The following is a 16,943-nucleotide window of genomic DNA, read 5'->3' on the forward strand; positions in this document are numbered from 1 at the left end:
GCGCTGCTGTGCCAGCAAGCTACTGTTCATTCGATCCCCTGGATCAGCCACTTCCTTTGCCAAATCCCTTCTCCAAGTCCAACCTATTGCTATCGCCGATGATAGTCTTTGATGATTTCCTAGCCCGCAGAGAGTCAGTCACGCTGGTGCGTCGTTGGAATGGTGCCTGAGAAGAACTTTCAGGACGATCCGGAGCCGGGTGGGGTCCATCATTGGCACGCTGAGTTTGATTTGGGGTCTCGGAAAGCCCTAGTAGATGGCCGATGAGTTCCGCCAATGTCTTCTTTGAAGAAGTAGTAATGGCGTCAAGCAGCCTTTGTGGTGCCGCCAACAAGTTGCGCGCAGTCTGTTTCTTTTGATCCCATCCCAAAAATACGAGAACTGCCGCCAGCAAGTTGAGCGCAACCTGTTTGCCTCGATCCCCTGCGAAAGCTACGAGAACTGATAGAATGACAAATGCAGCAGATGTCGAGACTAAACCGCGCCTGATTAGCAGAAGTTGGTTAAACAGTCAATCGGGAAGTACCCACATATGACGATCAATGCCCAGGCTGGGGCTTGCTCAAATGAGGCGACATCCAAGGCAAAAAGAGACGTCAGAAAGGATAGAGGTAGCTGAATTTCAACAGTAAGTACGGCTGACATGGAAGGTTGTGCCTGAAAGCGGTTCGAAGGACTCACAAAAAGAATGGTCACCACAGTAAAGACCATGAGTACCCTGCCTTGTTGTATCGAGAGGTCTGTTTGTAGATTCGCGATCAGGCTCTGACAAATCGGGGCTTTGGCTTTGACCTGAAATTGACTCTGCATCAGAAACACTCTATCAGAGGCTCGAGAATACGTACCGACGTAAGGACCCTCTCCGCGAGGTTGCTGAGCTTCTTGATATCCTTGATGACATAGGTCGCAGATAGATCCATCTCCAGGGTATCCTGGGCTTCACTGTTGTTCCGAACATAGTTCTTCTTCATTGCCCTCTGAACATCCTGCTGATATTGGACTGTAGCCTCGAGAATACCAAGTTCTTCTAGTACGTCTTCTAGCCTGCGAGAGAGGCTGTCCACTTCAGAAATGGTCTCCGCCAGCAACTTGTCATTGGATTTCACAACTGATTCACGGTGCTCGGTTGTTTGATGCGACCCTTTAGGTATCATATCCGTTGTCAGGTTGTCGAGATGGATAGATAGCCTGCCGTCCTCCCCCGCCTGATGGAAGTATTAGTCAATGACTTGCAGCCAAGTCGAGTCTGACAAACCTTAGAGTTGATGAACCCCAAAAATGTCTGGCGGATGGATGAAAGATTTCTCAACCTGCAATCTTCTGGGCTTTCGGGATTAAGCCCTTCGGGCGTCCTCCAAAAAAGGCCGACGCAGTGGTCGACGATTGTTTGGCTCATATCGACTGTAAACCCTGAGTGTACATTATCTCCATCGGCTTTATCCCACTTCTCAAGAATATCAGGTATGTTATTCAGAATCTCGTCTTCGCCATCATCAGCTGTATGTGAGGCGGATATCAGCCATTCTAAGCGAGATATTCATGTTAGCGAAGCTTTAAAAATTGTCTCGGCCACCTACTGTCATCTATGGTCCAAACCCATAGCTGATTGACTCTTATCAAGGGTACGTAGGAGAATTGCTTTTGCTTCAAACGCTTCGAATCTTTTCCCCAACTTTTAGTCACCACCTGGGACATATTGCGCCTGAGTCTTGCTTTCACTGAATCTTCATCCTCTTCGAAGTGATAGTAGGACTCGTCGAGAGTTGAAGACCCATGAGCAATCTTTCCCTCGTATTCATCCAGCAAACGTTGATACCTTTTCTGAAGTTCATGGAGTTTCTTCGCATAATTGAACTCTTTCTCTTGCGGGAACCTATCGTATCTGGCGCTCCTCTCCGTTCCCGTTTTTCTTTGTGGTTGTGTAAGTTTGGCCATGCTTTCCCAGGGTTGGAAGGAGTATGACAGATATGGCATCTTTTTCTTCGCATGAGAATCTGGCAAGAGACATGAAGGGGGTTTTACACTCACGTAAATAGCTGTTGCTGCCACATCAGGTGTCGCAGGCGGCTCCGCATCCTGATTTCCATTCTGTTCCTTAGTCATTTCCTTGGTTGCATCTTTCATGTAAGCCTCATTCCTTCTCATGTTGACCACATCTATATCGCGCGAGACGAAACGAGGCCTCATCATCCTCATTGCAGACACTTTATCCGGCACTTCGACCCAGCTGTCCTTGAAAAAAGACTTTACGTGATTGAGGTGCCTTCTAGCTTTGTTTTCGTCATACAAGATGCGCCGTAGTGAATGCTGAGATATATAATTAGTACTTGACGCGCGTTCAAAGACAATGATAACTAACGTCCATCCAGACCATCTACACATATTGAGTCAGCCCCAGTATATATTTTCTTCAAGTTTGACAGCGTCTAGTTACGTTGGTTGCGGGTAAATGAATCCAGGTGAACTTTGGATCCGTTCTTGAGTCCATGAAATTAGTGTTCGGTCGTGCAAAAGCGCCGCTGCCCTTCGGCTCAACCACATGCGAATTCGCCAAATCTTTTAGCCTGGTCATCGCCTTCTTCATGATATCCGCCGGTCCTTGATTGTAAATGGTTTCCTTGATAGTTTCAGACCTTATGATGCTGTCTAACCTTCCTTGCGTCTCATAAAACTGAATGATTGTAGCGCAGTAAGCATCAGAGGAAAACTTGTCTCCACACCTCGGTAGGCCATAGTTCGAGCTGTCTCGGCATGTCAAGCCGGTGGGCGGGTTATTGAGGATGTCTAGGATTTCCTGTCTGGCGGTGCTCTTGTTGCTCCTTTTTGCGTCGTCTGCGAGATGCGATTCTCGACACTCCTGGCTTTGAAGTGAAACCTCGGCCTGGTGATATAACCTCTCGACTATAGTCTTTGACGACTTGAGAGCCTTGTGGGTCTCCCGAATCTGTGGAGAGCTGGCAATGAGAAGCCACAGGACCTTTGGTTCTGTGGCGTAAGCCGCCCATTCAATTGCAGTCCAACCTTCTGATCTCTCGGCATCAGGAGTGAGAGAGGCCCTCAGTTGCCTTTTAAGGAGAGACAATGCGATCTTATGTCTTTTTGCTTCGCCAGCTGCTGATAAAAGGGTGTCAGAGGTCCATGAGCTTGCTTCAGCCAGGACGTCGAGTATTGCCTCCCCTCTTTCATCGTGGTCATACTCAAATGCCAGCTCCACTGCGTTTTCCATCTCCTTTATCGCCACTTCCGTATAAGGCCTCGGATTCTGATCCAGTAAGAGTCGAATCACCTCGTTGTATTGTCCATCGTCGTCATAACCTGTACAAGCGACATGCAAAAGCTGCTGGCCATCTCGCCCCCGAACATTCACCTTGGCGCTGGCTTCCATCAAAAGACGGAAGCCATTCACAAGGCCATCCTTAGCTGCGCTCAAGATAGGTGTTCGCCCTTCTGAATCGTCTGTTTCCAGCTGAAGATCTTCGTCGTTTCGTCTCCGAAGCAATTCTTTCACTGCATCTTCTCTTTGCGAGACGATTGCTGTCATGAGTGGCGTCCGCCCGTCTATATCACGGAGGTCAAGTCTCGCGCCCTTGTCCCTCAGATCTTGCACCATTACGCTGTCCTCTGCCGAAGCAGCAGCATGCAGCGGTGTCATATTGTACGTCTCTTCTCCGATGTCGAGATCCCACTCGACCTTGGCCAAGAGGTATCGAACAATGAGACTGTGTCCATTGATGGCTGCTCTGTACAGAGGCGATTCATGCTTGTTGCTGAAGATGTCGGCCCTGGCCCCTTTGTCGAGGAGAAGCTTGACGATCTCTATGTAGCCACCTCTTCCATCGCCTTCTCCACATGCGTCGATGAGTGGTGTATTCCCCCATTCATCTTGGGCGTCCAGAGCTGTTCCGGCATCGATGAGCCTCTTCGCGGTTTCTGCGAGTCCCTCTATTGCTGCAATATGAAGTAGCGTCCGATTACGATAGTCTCTCATGTTCAAACCCTCCTCAATGCCGTCGGCCACCATCGGGTCAATCCATTGACGAAACACTCCTACTTCCTTTGCGCCTTCTTCAGACTTTCCCAAGTCATCAATAAGTTTGCGCAAGCCTGACACGCCGTGGCTGCTATCATCGCCCGAGGATCCTGCTGGTTCCGAGCTCACATCCTCATCGTCGTCGGCGAAGAGCTCCACCGGCGCGGGGACATGGATGTTCGCGTTGGCCATAGTGTCACTGGTGATCTTGACTTTCTGGGGTTTGTCTCGCGGTAGACGCTCGTGAAATCATCTCAGGGTTGCCGAAAACTGTTTATGGCTGGAGCTACTTCGTGGCCGATTGTAGACTAAGCGGCGTCGAAGAAAACGATGCGGGGCTGGGCTTCACCTACCTGTGGGAACACAAACTGCTTAACATTCATTTCCTCCACATTCCCCTTGTCTCAGTAGTATTTCCCGACAGCTCATGTTTCTCTCTTATGCAGTCTTATCTGTTGCGCCCAGCTTGGCATATTAAAGACCACCTTGACGCAAAGAACTGCAATTGCTAGTCGTCAATTGAATGAGGAGAAAGTGACACGGCGTCAAACTATTGGGCCAATCGCATGTCAGCTCTTGATTTTCAATATCAAACCAGCAATATGCGAGCTTTCGGCAGAAACATAGCACGAAGTTGTCGACCTGCAGGCCCCACTACTGTCGCATTGAATACCAACGTAGGTGTTTTGGTGTTCTGTTGGGCAGGACTGCATGCGAGATCCTTGGAACCATTTCACATTTAACGCCGTCTCACTGCGTTGAGCCTGTCCATTCATCTATCGTATGGGCTGATTTGACTTCCCGAGTCCGAGAGGGAGCCACGTCACTTTGCAGGGGCTGTGAAAGGAGACATGGTGAAGTGCATGCATACACCGCGAGAGATTAATCGTGACCCGGGAGGGCCTGCGCCTAGACCTGAACTTTGGTAGGAGCAGATCTTTCCTCGCAATCTAGGTCTGCTACAAGTTTGCGTTGGCTGGGCCGGGCCGGGCCGGCATGACTCTGGATTGGGGGTCGGAGAGGAAAGAGACATCCTTGCGGAAACTGCCATTATGCTTGTGAGGAAGTTTGAGAAAACATAATTGGAGGCGACTCTGCCCTCGGTATTACAGACGACGACCGCCGACCCAGCCTATGGTCCGACTTAGCGTGCGCGACGCAGGCAAGGGTTTATCGGGCGCAGTACCCATGACCTGGTCAGCGAAGGCAACTGCGCGCTGTTGCTTATGGACGTCAAGAAGCGGACCGTCTTCATTGGAACAAGACCCTTGACGACCAGGGGTCTGCAAAGGCCGCCGCGCTGCAGCCTGTGGATGCGTCGATACGAAGGCGATCCAGGAGCTGGAACACTCTGAGTATGAGGGGAAGGGCAGACGAAAGTACGCAAGCTACGGATATCTTCGTCTCTTGACGGCTCACCCTCTTTATCAACAGCGGCTGAGGCATGGATGAAGGGCCCACGAACGCTGTGAGATCCAAGATTAACCACTGAAAGCGAACGAGTGACTGCGGGGTAGCGGAGTAAGGATGCCTACTTGAGGTTGGCACTGCCGCCGGCTACTGACGAGAGGGGCCGGAGGCAGGCGGAGTAGAAATGTTCAGGCCCGGTCCATCGCCGGGCGTGGGGGGGATGGAAGTAAGCCGCAGAGACGGCGGAATTAACACAGAGGGCGGATTGTCGCTTGCAAAGAACGAAGTTTATTTGAAAGCGGGTGCACACCTCGCAGGGGGGTCTACAGACTTCCTAGGGGGCTGTGGCCGTGCAAGCGCCACACACTTATGCAAGGAAATGCAAGTTGCACAGTAAAATTCAAAAAAGCCTATGCGTACCCTTAGGGCCCCTAAAGTAGGGCCTCTAAGGTAGGGCCCCTAAGGCAGGGCTCCTAAGGCAGGGCCCTTAAGGTAAGGCTTATGCTAAGTATATACGCGCCCTTAGGGCCCCTAAGGTAGAGCCCCTAAAGTAAGGCTACGCAGAGCATATGCTAAGCACATGCTAGGCCTCGTACTGTGTAGGCCCTTTATGTATTCATAATAGAGGGCTGAAGTTCCCCCGCGCCCCCCTCGGAAGTCTGTAGACCCCTGGGCGAGCAGCGCTCCGTTTGAAAGCCGCAACTAGAAATATGAAAAGTCTGTGTGCATAGCGATTCGCCCAGTGTAAATGCAGTCCCGAGGATGCGTCGCTGAGCGGAACAGGCACGACGCATGGCATGGAGATAGTAGCCTACGGTCATGATTGTCCAACGCGTCTCATCGCGAAAACCATACACAACCGACGATGCAAGTGCCTCGCGAGAGGTCACTTATCTCGGAAAGAAATTTACCCCGCCTGAAGAAGTAGGTCCGGCTGTTACACCGAGTCACGCATCTTGGTTTCGCGAAATCGGCTCAGGAAACGCGAAGTACCGGTTCTAACAAGGGCATCGCGCCAATTATTTCATCGATCAATGCCAATGTCGGACTCTATGTATTGGCTAAATGACACGATTACGTGGTAGATTCTCCTCTCATCATCGTTTGAAAAGCAAGAAGATAGCAGAGTGCACTTACAGTGAAGTCGACCAGTGAACTGGAACCATCCAGCTTGTTAAACTAGTGACGAGAGCTGAGAAGCCTGATGACCTTCCCGTTCTGAAGCAGGGAAATGACCGTACGGGATGACGAACCCAACACAAGGGCTGACGAACACGGATGCGCTCGTCGCCAAACAACCCCTAAGGTCAGGGCAAGTCCCCCTCCGACAACGCTTTGGTACAATCGCATGCATCATCGAAGCGCAAATTTGAAAGCGATTGTCTTCGACGGGATGGTGTGGTTAAGCGGCATCGTAGCAAGGAGCCTCGGGATACAACTTTCGTTCCTCAAGTCTGAAACAAAAATGCTGTATCTCATCGAAAGGAGGAAGTATACTTCTGAGCATATCGTTAATTACTTGAACATATATATTAGTGACCTGATTATTACCTGCGGGATGCGAGCCTTGAGGCGATGATTTGGTTTGCGTTGGGCCGTTGGCTTGGTCTCGAGTGAAGCACCACATGTGCATAATCCGATGGGTGCTGTTATATCCATCCGTGTGGGATCTACCGCTCTAATTTCGCGTCCCTTTGATATTTGATAGACGGTATGCCAGCGTCGGCATGCGGCCATGAGGTACTCCGAAGAATTGCCACTGATGCGGCTATCCAGAACCATCGTGTCTGGGCTGGCTCTCCAGGCATTCTCGTCGTCGCTCTGCTCATGGATGTCGGCTACTTTGGCGCGTTTCGCCACCCTCTCCTCTGTCTTTGTACCGGATTCGACATCGCTGGGCCTCTTCGCTCGTATTTGTTCTCTGTCGACTTTTCGTTCACCGATTTCCTCTTCCTCCAATCGTGATACCTTGTCCATGAGAATCTTGATGGTCCATGCCATTTCGAATAAAGCTTCCTCACCCTTGCTGATATTTGCAGGTAGAGAAAGAGAAGTCATGTCGAAGAGTAAGTCCAACGGATGTGGTGCGGTGAGATGTGGACTTCTGTTTTGAAAGGCCCTCGGTGAGGTTGATGAGGAAGAGAAGAAATGTTGGATCTCATCAAATGATCATTGAGCACACATATATCGACAATCAGGCACATCTCCGATAATAAGTGTTGCATGTACCATGGATGGCTCGAGCATACAGGGTGACTTTAAGGTTTGTGTGGCTGAGCTATTGGAAGTGGTGATCTTGGTCTGCGCAATGTTGGTGGATGAGGATCCTCCCGAATCGAAGCACAAATACTTCCATCTTTCCATTACGCTGCCTCTTTTAGAGATTTAAAACGACACACGAACATTCATGAAAGTCGAATCTTGAATGAAACCATCAGTACTTGGTTTCCCATCTCAAATTGCTGAATTTCAAATGGGACGAGTGCACCGATGAGGCATGGAGCCATAAAAATCGAATATGACGGTGGCGCAGTTCAGTATGTGGCTGGTTTCCGCATGATGATTGAGGTCAGCCGACACCCGTTCGAAGATATCAAGGTTGGTGTGTGAATGGCCGATTCGAATACCCTCATGGCAACATGTCCATCGCTTCAAGCTTCAACAGGAGAGGAAGATAGCGTATACGGTAGACCCTGGAAAGATTGCGCGGCAAGTTGGAGGTCGCCTTCTGTACCAGCTGGAGGCGCAACCCAGGCCGGGCAATACGCATGGTCCACGTGGTTCTTTGGTGGCACGAGACCAGGATAATGTATTGAGGGCATCAAGGTGCAGAGATGGAATCGACATTTCGTTTCCGTCGCATTCGCTTAAGCAGCTGGCCACAATCAAGGATGAGCCGTAGCAGGGCATCGCAGATCCACTCACAGCTGCGAATGTCTGGGCGTCCCATTGGCAGCGACGACCACCGCGCCGCTCTCCTGCATGGTCGTCTAGCAACTCGGGCGTCGGAAAGTGCTTCTGAACTTGAAGAAAAGACCATTTTGAACGAGTGATAAACAGACCCGTCATTATATCTGGCGAAGGTAGTCGTGCTCAATTTATTCAGCGTCCGCTCACCACCGTAATTCGCATGCGCAGCTCTTAAGGGGCCCACGATGTGAACCGAGTCCTGTGAAATTTTACTTAGTAAAGTGAGTTTCTCAAAGACAGTTGAGGACATTCACTGTAGATGGAAGATTGTTAAAATCCAGCGATGGACACACGGAATCGATATTGCTGGTATTGAGTGTGTGTATGCGCCGCAAAAGTGCTATACTGGGAGTGCCTGATCCCTTGGCAACATAAGATCGCACATGTGGAAGAACGAAAGCCAAGAGCAGTACGCGTACTCCCTCGCACTGAAGAACATACATAGCTGTATGTTTCTAGACTACTAAAGACCTAAAAACATTCCTGCACTGTTGATGGTAAATTCTCTAAGGCACAATTCAGCTTTCATATTCTAATCGCGCGTTGTTCAATCATACCTCAGATATATTCAGACTCATCATAGGTGTTGAAAAGGACCGGGAACTTCTCTGAACATGGCGGACGCCGCGAAAGACTGGAGCGTATGGCTGTATGAGCCGTCGCTTCCGCTGGCTATCGTGGGAACGATTATGTACGCAGCCGTCTTTGTTTGGGTCACATACCTCACGGCATTCAAGTACCGGTCATGGTATTTTGTTTGTGTCCCGATTGGTGCCTCTCTAGAGGTGGTCGGCTATGCGATGAGATGCCATTCAACGCAAGATCACCAAAATATTGTGAGTTGGCCCGGGAACTCTCTGAGGCTTGCTGGCATCTCATGGGAACTGAAACTGACAGGTCTCTTATGTAGGGTGTGTTCGCGACAAGCACTTCTCTGATCGTTCTCGCCCCCCTTTTCGTCGCCGCTGGAAACTACCTCCTAATCGGTCAACTGATCCGCAATGTACTACCTCCTTCGAGGCACAGAATTTTCAACATCCCAGCAAGGCTACTAACGCGAATTTATGTGACATTGGACATCATATGCCTCTGCGTCCAGTCCTCGGGATCTTCCATGGCAAGCGCGAACAGCTGGGTTGGACCGCTCAGCGACATCGCCATGAAGATTTTGCTTGCCGGTCTTGCGCTTCAGGTTTTGGTATTTTCGACATACATGTGCATTCTTTTGCGCTATCACAAGTTGTCTCGCATGATGGCTGTACCCGAGGCTCCGGCTGGATGGTTCGGCATTCTTAAAGCGGTATACATCTCAAGTTTTCTTATTCTGGTATGTGGACCCTACAGAATGTCTCTTGACCATCGCATTTCGAGCCAATTCTGAACGAAACCGCAGATTCGGTGCGTATACCGGATGATAGAATTTGCCGAGGGCCCAGAGGGCTACACCATGACCCACGAATGGATGTTCTGGGTATTTGAAGGGATCACCATGGTCGTTGCCATCGCCGTCTTTTGCGTGTGGCACCCTGGCAAGTTTCTAGGCCGATTCGGAGAGAGGGAGAAACATGCAAACACTCCCCGAGAGGAAATCATCCGGTCGCAGCAGAACACGTGAATGGCCAGAAAGAATCCCAATTATCAAGGCGGCTGAAAAGTGACTAGGGTAACCGAGTGATCATGTTGTTACATTAGTCGAGGGATCCTAACGTGTTTGAAGATCCGTAAAGAGTGGAGATTGGGCTTCAGGGTCCTAAATGGGAAGTAATACAACACCAAACACGAAGATGAGTGCACAAGCCCACGTGCGTCGGGTTCGCATGTTGCACCTCATTATGTGTCAGCCTCCACTGTGGCTAGAGGATTGATCAGTGATATGAACTACGGATTGAAAATGTGATTGAACTTCAATAGAATATTGTAATTCGATGAGAAAGGCCATTCAGTCGGGACATCTACCACCTGTCACTCAACTCTATGCCAACGGGACAACTCGAGAAAAGGCTACGAGGAAAACTCATTTCATTTGAACGACCGAACAGCTTTGGCAGCTGAGGCTTAATAAGAGAAGAGGAAGCTTAAACAAATGCAGCCACCACGCTTTCGCTGCCACATGAGCATTGCTGCAAGTGATTCCGCTCTCTCGGGCTCGTGTCATCTCTTCGGAACACCTTCCCGTGATACGATGGGGCACTGCCGATATTGGGCAATACACGGCACTGACATCATCTGGCAGATCTAGACCACGGCACAATGCCTCATTTTCTGCATACGAACGAAAAGTTCGGAAAAACATGCACCATGCGAGGAGATCGACCCAAGATTCTGGGAATGCATGAACTGGCACCTAACCTTTTGTGTGTGTATGAATCCATCCCACTGGAACGATACTGCTTGGGCACAGACCGGCTCCGCAAACCAACAAAAGTCTCCTGTCAGTTCCCAAAAGTGGCAGGTGTCCAAGCGAACGGCACCTTGGGAAACAGTTTCATCTCATCTATGACGCCAATCGGAGCTCCGTAACACCCTCATTGGGATCGGCCCCAGGTCGGATTCGGGTCCGAGCATGCTACTACCTTGCGCTGTTGGATCAAAGATCTTGGCCCCGACTTTATCCGTTGTCTTTCACGATGGCCAGCGGCAACGGAAGCTTCGGCGTCCCAAGGTCTGAGGCGTCTGGAGCAAGCTCTTCCAAGAATGTCACTTGGATGCGGGTCAGAGGAAAAATTGGGTCACATCTGCTGGGCTCTTATTATAAGCTTGTATGAGCCTCAACTTAAACCTGACATTCAGGGAGTTGGGCAAGGTTCGCAGTTGAATTGATAATTATCTTGGTTCTCTTTCTCGATTTTTGCTTTTCGGTCTTCTCTGTCTAATCCTGCTTTTCTTCGCTCTGGTTAGCGATCGCAGTGAGGATGAGGGTTTCTATTCTCGCATGGAGCATTTTCATGCTCAAGTTGGGGTTAGCCGTCGCTCAAAATGGACAGGACGTTCGAACCATCCAAAGTTCGTTCGTGCTCATCTCCGTAGCAGCGTCGAATTTGGATGCTGCAGTCCGGGTAGGCGTTGAAGACCATTCATTGAACTGGAACACACACTAACAGATATCAGAGTGTATCGGGTGACCCGGTTAGCACGCAAGCCCTCGGACCGGCAATGCAGGGAGTGGAAAATGCTCTGGCTCAAGCACGCACCGATATCTCCACCACTCAGCCGATCTCGATCACCGATGGAATCGCCCTTCAGCAGACGGCTGAGACCCTGGCCAAGAGTGTGAAGATTATGGTCATGTCCACGATGCTACAGCGAACGATGCTCGATCAGACTGGAGCGACAGCCGGACTTATTCAGTCTTTCAAGAATCAAAACATGCTCTCGGGAGCTCTCGGCCAAGTTGTTCTTTCGAAACTGCCCGCGGAGGGCCTATCAGGAGCCATGATGGCGTTTGGTGGAGCTGCTGGATCTATCGGAATGGGTATCGCGTCGTTGAGCGCTCCTCCTTTGCAGTTGCCGTTGATGCCGCCGGGCCCTTCTGGTCCATCTGCGATGACTCCCCCGCCTGCACCTGCTGGCGCTCCCGCTCCCGCTGCGCCAGCTGCTCCGGCGGCTCCGGCTATGGCACCACCGGCCGCTGCTCCAATCCCCGCTTCACCCGCAGCTCAACCTAACACGACAGCAGGAAGGAAGCATGCGAGCAAATCGAAGAAAAGAAACTTCTTCAGTTGATCTGGGGTGGTGTACGTTAGGTATGACTACATGTAATCAAGTTTCCATGTTGGATGCCGAAAGCAAAAGAGACTGGAAACATACTTATTCCGTGACATTCTAAGCATGGTGTTGACTAAATGACGTGGGGAATTGTGGCACAATTTGAGACTTAAGACTGCAATGAAAGTTGAACAGATAGGTCATTGGTACTTTGGAGTGTCAATTCTGGCTAGCCCCATAGAGCATTTAAATATTGGACCTTCCCCATGATAGAGTGCTGAAAAAGGCTACTTATTCACTCAAAGTGCATGTTACCCATAGGCAGCTGCAAGTTCCTAGCAATGGTCCGCGGAATCGTCGGAATGTGAATGTCCCACATGCTACTCGTCGAATGATTGGGATCCTGGGCAGCGCTGCCACGATCTTGTCCCCGGTGGTACCAATTGAGAGCCTCTCCTCCTGCATTATCTCCTCTATTGTAGGTTTTAATGAATCGGCCTCCCCAAATCTTGAGGAAAATGTAACCCAGTGTCTCGCGTGGCTGTGACTCTTCATAGCGCTTCCTCAAAAAGCTGCTGACATCGATATCCTCCACGTAAAGGCATGTACGAAGCCGAAGTTCTGCCTCGAACTCGCTTGCAAGTCCTTCTGTGCCCATTTCTGAACCGTCTAAAGTGATCGTTTCGAGTGATGGAGTTGCCTCAACCAAATGTAGGACCCTCGAGAGTGCCAAGTCTCTGGGAATGGTACCAAAAGGACCAAATGAGGCGATATCAAGGGTCCGAAGATTGACTGCATGCTTAGAGAAGTTCTCAATCAGGCTGGGTCAGTCGTCACCTAATGCAAGGTCTTTGACATTCAGTCGGAGGAGTCGAATTGAGCGCAAGATGGGGTGGAGGAATGACGACCTCCAGGCAGTGGGCTTGTGCGATAGCATCGGAGCATCAATGACGAAACGATTGTGTCGACCGATGTAAGTCCAGTGCTTCTGTTTGTATTTGTCGGCAGACCTGGAGCAAGGGACGCTTCAGAGTAGTGAGCGGGTAGTGACGGCCGATGTGTATACGACGGTACGTGGATACATAACGGTCGGTGATTGTAATGTTTCCACTATCCACCACTGTCTTGTCTCTGGGAAGGGACCCAGTTAAGTCGTATGCTTCAATTCGTTCAAAACTCACTTGCAGTTATCAAAGGCTTAATTTACGATGTGTTGGAATTGGATGCCTAAATGAGCAGACAACACAGGAACCCCGGGAACATTTTGGTCCCTGCAACACCTTGTCCTTCTGTGCTCTACCTACTGACTTCCTCTCTCGCCTCAAACGCAAGCTTCACATGATACACCGGATAGTCATAGGTCGACTTCAGTTCACAAGCCAACACCTGATAGCTAAGCCTCCCCTCTTTTGTCAAACTATTAGTATTCGTTTGTTCACAAGAACACAAGAAACTTTCCTTTTTGAGACTTGTTCAAGCCACATGAATCCAAGTCCCTAATGCACCGTCCATCGCAAGCATACTCCACTCAACATCTAGCGTGGATAGCCACCATCCCAACGATGGACTCAATGTCATCGAAATGCTGGGAAACTCCTATAACTCCGAGTGATTTGCTGTCGGCTAGGTGCCTGAGAAACAGAGCCGCACGTCGACCATCTTTGAACTGAAAGGATCGACTTGAGTCTTTGACTTTGCGGGAGCTTTCGCAAGGTCCGGACTTGAGTGACTTTCATGATTTTGGAATTGAATGAAAGCTGGCTTTGTGATGTACCAGCGAAATGTAAGAATCTAGACTGCCTATTTGACAAGCTACAGTATCGCATGGAACGAGTGCCTTGCATATTTGTAATCTCAACAGAACATGGGCGACATAAAGCAGTGGCATCGGATCAGAAAGACGAGGTAACCTCTTTCGCCAAAAGCATTGCTCCCTGCAACCTGCTTTGGGCTTTGAAGACGAGATGTACATATCTTTGTGTCATTTGGTAAAGGGCGCCTTTGCTGGACTGAGAACGACATAGTAACATATCGCCTCACAAAAACAGGCGACGTCCACGATGAGATCCCGAATGACCTAGCCGCTTTGTGGTCACAATGGCTAACTCGAGGCCTAGCATTTCGATAAGAAACTAAAAGACCTCTCACTAATGTGGATGTCCATTCTAGATGATAACACTACGTTCAAGTTGAGGCCCAGGATGGTTTCCATCCTCGAAGGGCGGTCGATTCAGTGTTTCTCACTTTCAATGTCAAATGGAATAAGGGGGTGGGAGTCGCTAATAACTTTAAGGAGAGTTTCTGTCTCAATCAAATCATTCATTGCTAAACTAACTAAAAAGACAGAAACATTTTAGGCCCAATTGTGGGTACTAGCATGCATGAGAACTGCCCACCGCATCAAAGAATGTTAGAAGGGACCACCATGCCCAGTTCCCTGGTTTTGATGAGTTAGTCGCGGTCTCAACGTTTTGCAAATCAGATTGACTTACTTGCACCAAGCCTTCCAATGATCGGAGACTACCGCGAGATTCGACTTGTTGGACATGTGGCTCATCCATTGAGACAGTCCTCGGTCAGGGTTCTCGAAGAATCTTGCAACGTGGTCAGGAGACGCGCTATCTTTGCACAACTGGTTAATGACCCGGCGTTCCAGATACGAATAGTCAAAGAACATCTCAGGTGTATCTCGCTGAAACATCTTTTGCAACTGGCCAAGCCAGACAACTGCCGGGAGGTCCACAGCGCTGAGAGGACGGTTTCCAGCCTGGGAACCGCGAAGTTTTCCCAATTCAGCCTCGACAGCGCTCCTCACAACCCTGTCACTGAGTGATAGCTTCCAGATCCCTGTTTTCTCCCAGGCGTAAAAGAGATGTTCGAGCAGCGGGATGCCGCGCAACTCCCTGCGAAACCCGAAAGTGTTCCTCTGTGATTCGCATTTGATGTGGAAGTTGAGACATTTGGTAATGTCTTCAGGAGTCAGGTCGGTCTTCGAGATCTGTTTGAGGTGGCGATGCAGGGGGACAACCCTCTGCGCGGCTAAAGCCAGGCGGTCGGCGGTAGCGGTTTTGGTTCTAATCTCGCTCAGTCTGAGTCCCTGGGAGCGCCAAAACCGAATGATACATTGATCAAAAGTCCGAGGTGGCTCCGGGGCAAAGATGGCTGCCTTCTGCAACTCGATCAAGACTTCGAGATCCTTCCAACGAGGCACGGTATCGAGGCTCAAAATGCGAATGGCGTTGTACTGGTGAGCGACAGCCATGAGGGATCCGGAATAGCTGACACTGAAAGTCTCTGCCAAATGTGAGGTAAAAGACGCGCTGCAGAGAAGGCTGCCAAGGAGGATCGGGTTTTGGATGAATGGTTTTCCATCCGAGCCATGAAGCAGAGCAAATCGGTAATGTTGCCAGGCCGTGACTTCGTTGCCAGCTTGCGTCATGAGGCGGGCAAAAGACCTTGCGTCTTGCAATGGTCTGTAGTTCAGGTTTTTCACCAGGTCTTTAGTAATGTCGCGATAGGTCCTGCACATTGCCGCCGTGCTGAGACGGACGGGAGAGCCTGCCGTTTTCGATGGTTCTGAGACCAGGCGGGATGTGAGAAGGTCGAGACAGTCCACAGATTTTCCTGCTGCCAGAGACTCGCGTTGAAGATCAAAGAGCCTCCGGAGCTCGAGACCTTTCACTTGAAAAAGTGGGATCTCCGGAAGGCTCCAGGGCTCGTCCTTGATTCTAGCTTCCAGGTTCGACTCGCTGTCTAGGTTCTCCAACATGAATGAGACGTCGCAAAGCAGCCAGTCTTTCATATTTGACTCCGACAGCCATAGCCTTTTGTCGACGTTCCGGAGAGTCTTGTCATCCCAGCGCTGTGAGCCCTCTGCCGCACTGTCGGGCCAGAAAGAGCTCTGTCCTAGCCCACAGAAACAGTACATGGCGTTCGATATTGACTCCAGGTTGTCAAGGTATGGGTGCTTCTGGATGAAGACGGTCTCAAGGTCAACGAGATGCTGGAAGCCTGCCTGAGTTACAAGCCATGCGGTGACGAGGTCAACTTTGGAGCTTGAATATCCTGTCCACAACCGCTGCAGGAAAAGACGAATATCGCGACAATCTTTGAGAAGACAACCGAGCTCCATCATATGGTTGTCATCAAAGGCTACCCAGCCACTCTGTTCAGTCTCTTGGGAACAATGCTCTGCTTGTGATGTCTTGTGGGTTGCGGCTCGGTCAGGCCGAGTCGCATCATTTTCCGTGGAGAAGCCAGCAGAGACGTCTTCATCAGAGGATTGGCAATGACCATCGTCATCGTCGGCGAGGACGGCGAAGTAGTTGGTTTGGGATGTGTCTCGGTCCGACGGCGTCGCGGAGGAGGGCTTGCTCGTGGGCGGGGAGGCGGAGGGTCGAGTCGCCTCCGGCTTGGAATGAGCAAAGGCGTCAAGAATCCTCTGAAGGCTCTCGTTGAAAAAGGTATGAGTTGCATTCGCGGCCTCTGAGCCGTGCTGTAGAAACCACTCCGCACATCGACGGCGGAGGCAGAGCGACTCCTCCAGCGCCTTCCTCGTCTCCTTCGGCATCACTCACCCCGCGTTTGCACATGCTATGGCCAGATCCACCAACTCCCACACTTTGTACTGGCGGGGAGAGGTGATTGCGGTCTTGAGTTTGCTCGCTTCGAGGACGAGCCAGTCGAGGGCTTCAGCGGTCTTGAGCTTGTACCGCTTGTAGGAGGAGGATAGGTCGCTGTAATCCATCATCGCGCGATCCAAGCTGCGCGAGGGCAGCGGTTGATGGGTTGAGCGTTTGCAGGTTGTTGGATCCGCGGGAAAATGATC

The 16,943-nt window shown here is 50.5% G+C and overlaps 3 protein-coding genes across 3 annotated transcripts; 2 read left to right on the forward strand and 1 right to left on the reverse strand.

Annotated features, from left to right (window-relative positions):
- Positions 1-9,024: 9,024 nt before the first annotated feature.
- Positions 9,025-10,025, forward strand: RTM1-0 (Protein RTM1; the record flags this gene model as incomplete). The annotated part of the gene is made up of 3 exons (XM_037324582.1): positions 9,025-9,246; positions 9,321-9,737; positions 9,804-10,025. The coding sequence occupies 3 exons, from the start codon at positions 9,025-9,027 to the stop codon at positions 10,023-10,025; spliced, it is 861 nt and encodes a 286-aa protein (XP_037177024.1).
- A 1,297-nt stretch (positions 10,026-11,322) lies between these two features.
- Positions 11,323-12,133, forward strand: CGCA056_v009336 (uncharacterized protein; the record flags this gene model as incomplete). The annotated part of the gene is made up of 2 exons (XM_037324583.1): positions 11,323-11,466; positions 11,519-12,133. The coding sequence occupies 2 exons, from the start codon at positions 11,323-11,325 to the stop codon at positions 12,131-12,133; spliced, it is 759 nt and encodes a 252-aa protein (XP_037177021.1).
- A 2,382-nt stretch (positions 12,134-14,515) lies between these two features.
- Positions 14,516-16,862, reverse strand: CGCA056_v009337 (uncharacterized protein; the record flags this gene model as incomplete). The annotated part of the gene is made up of 3 exons (XM_037324584.1): positions 14,516-14,552; positions 14,608-16,676; positions 16,725-16,862. 3 exons carry the CDS (start codon positions 16,860-16,862, stop codon positions 14,516-14,518), a joined length of 2,244 nt encoding a protein of 747 aa, XP_037177022.1.
- Between the last annotated feature and the right edge of the window lie 81 nt (positions 16,863-16,943).

This window comes from Colletotrichum aenigma (assembly GCF_013390185.1).
Source record: "Colletotrichum aenigma strain Cg56 chromosome Unknown KSG_Cg56_contig06, whole genome shotgun sequence".
Classification (NCBI taxonomy): domain Eukaryota; kingdom Fungi; phylum Ascomycota; class Sordariomycetes; order Glomerellales; family Glomerellaceae; genus Colletotrichum; species Colletotrichum aenigma.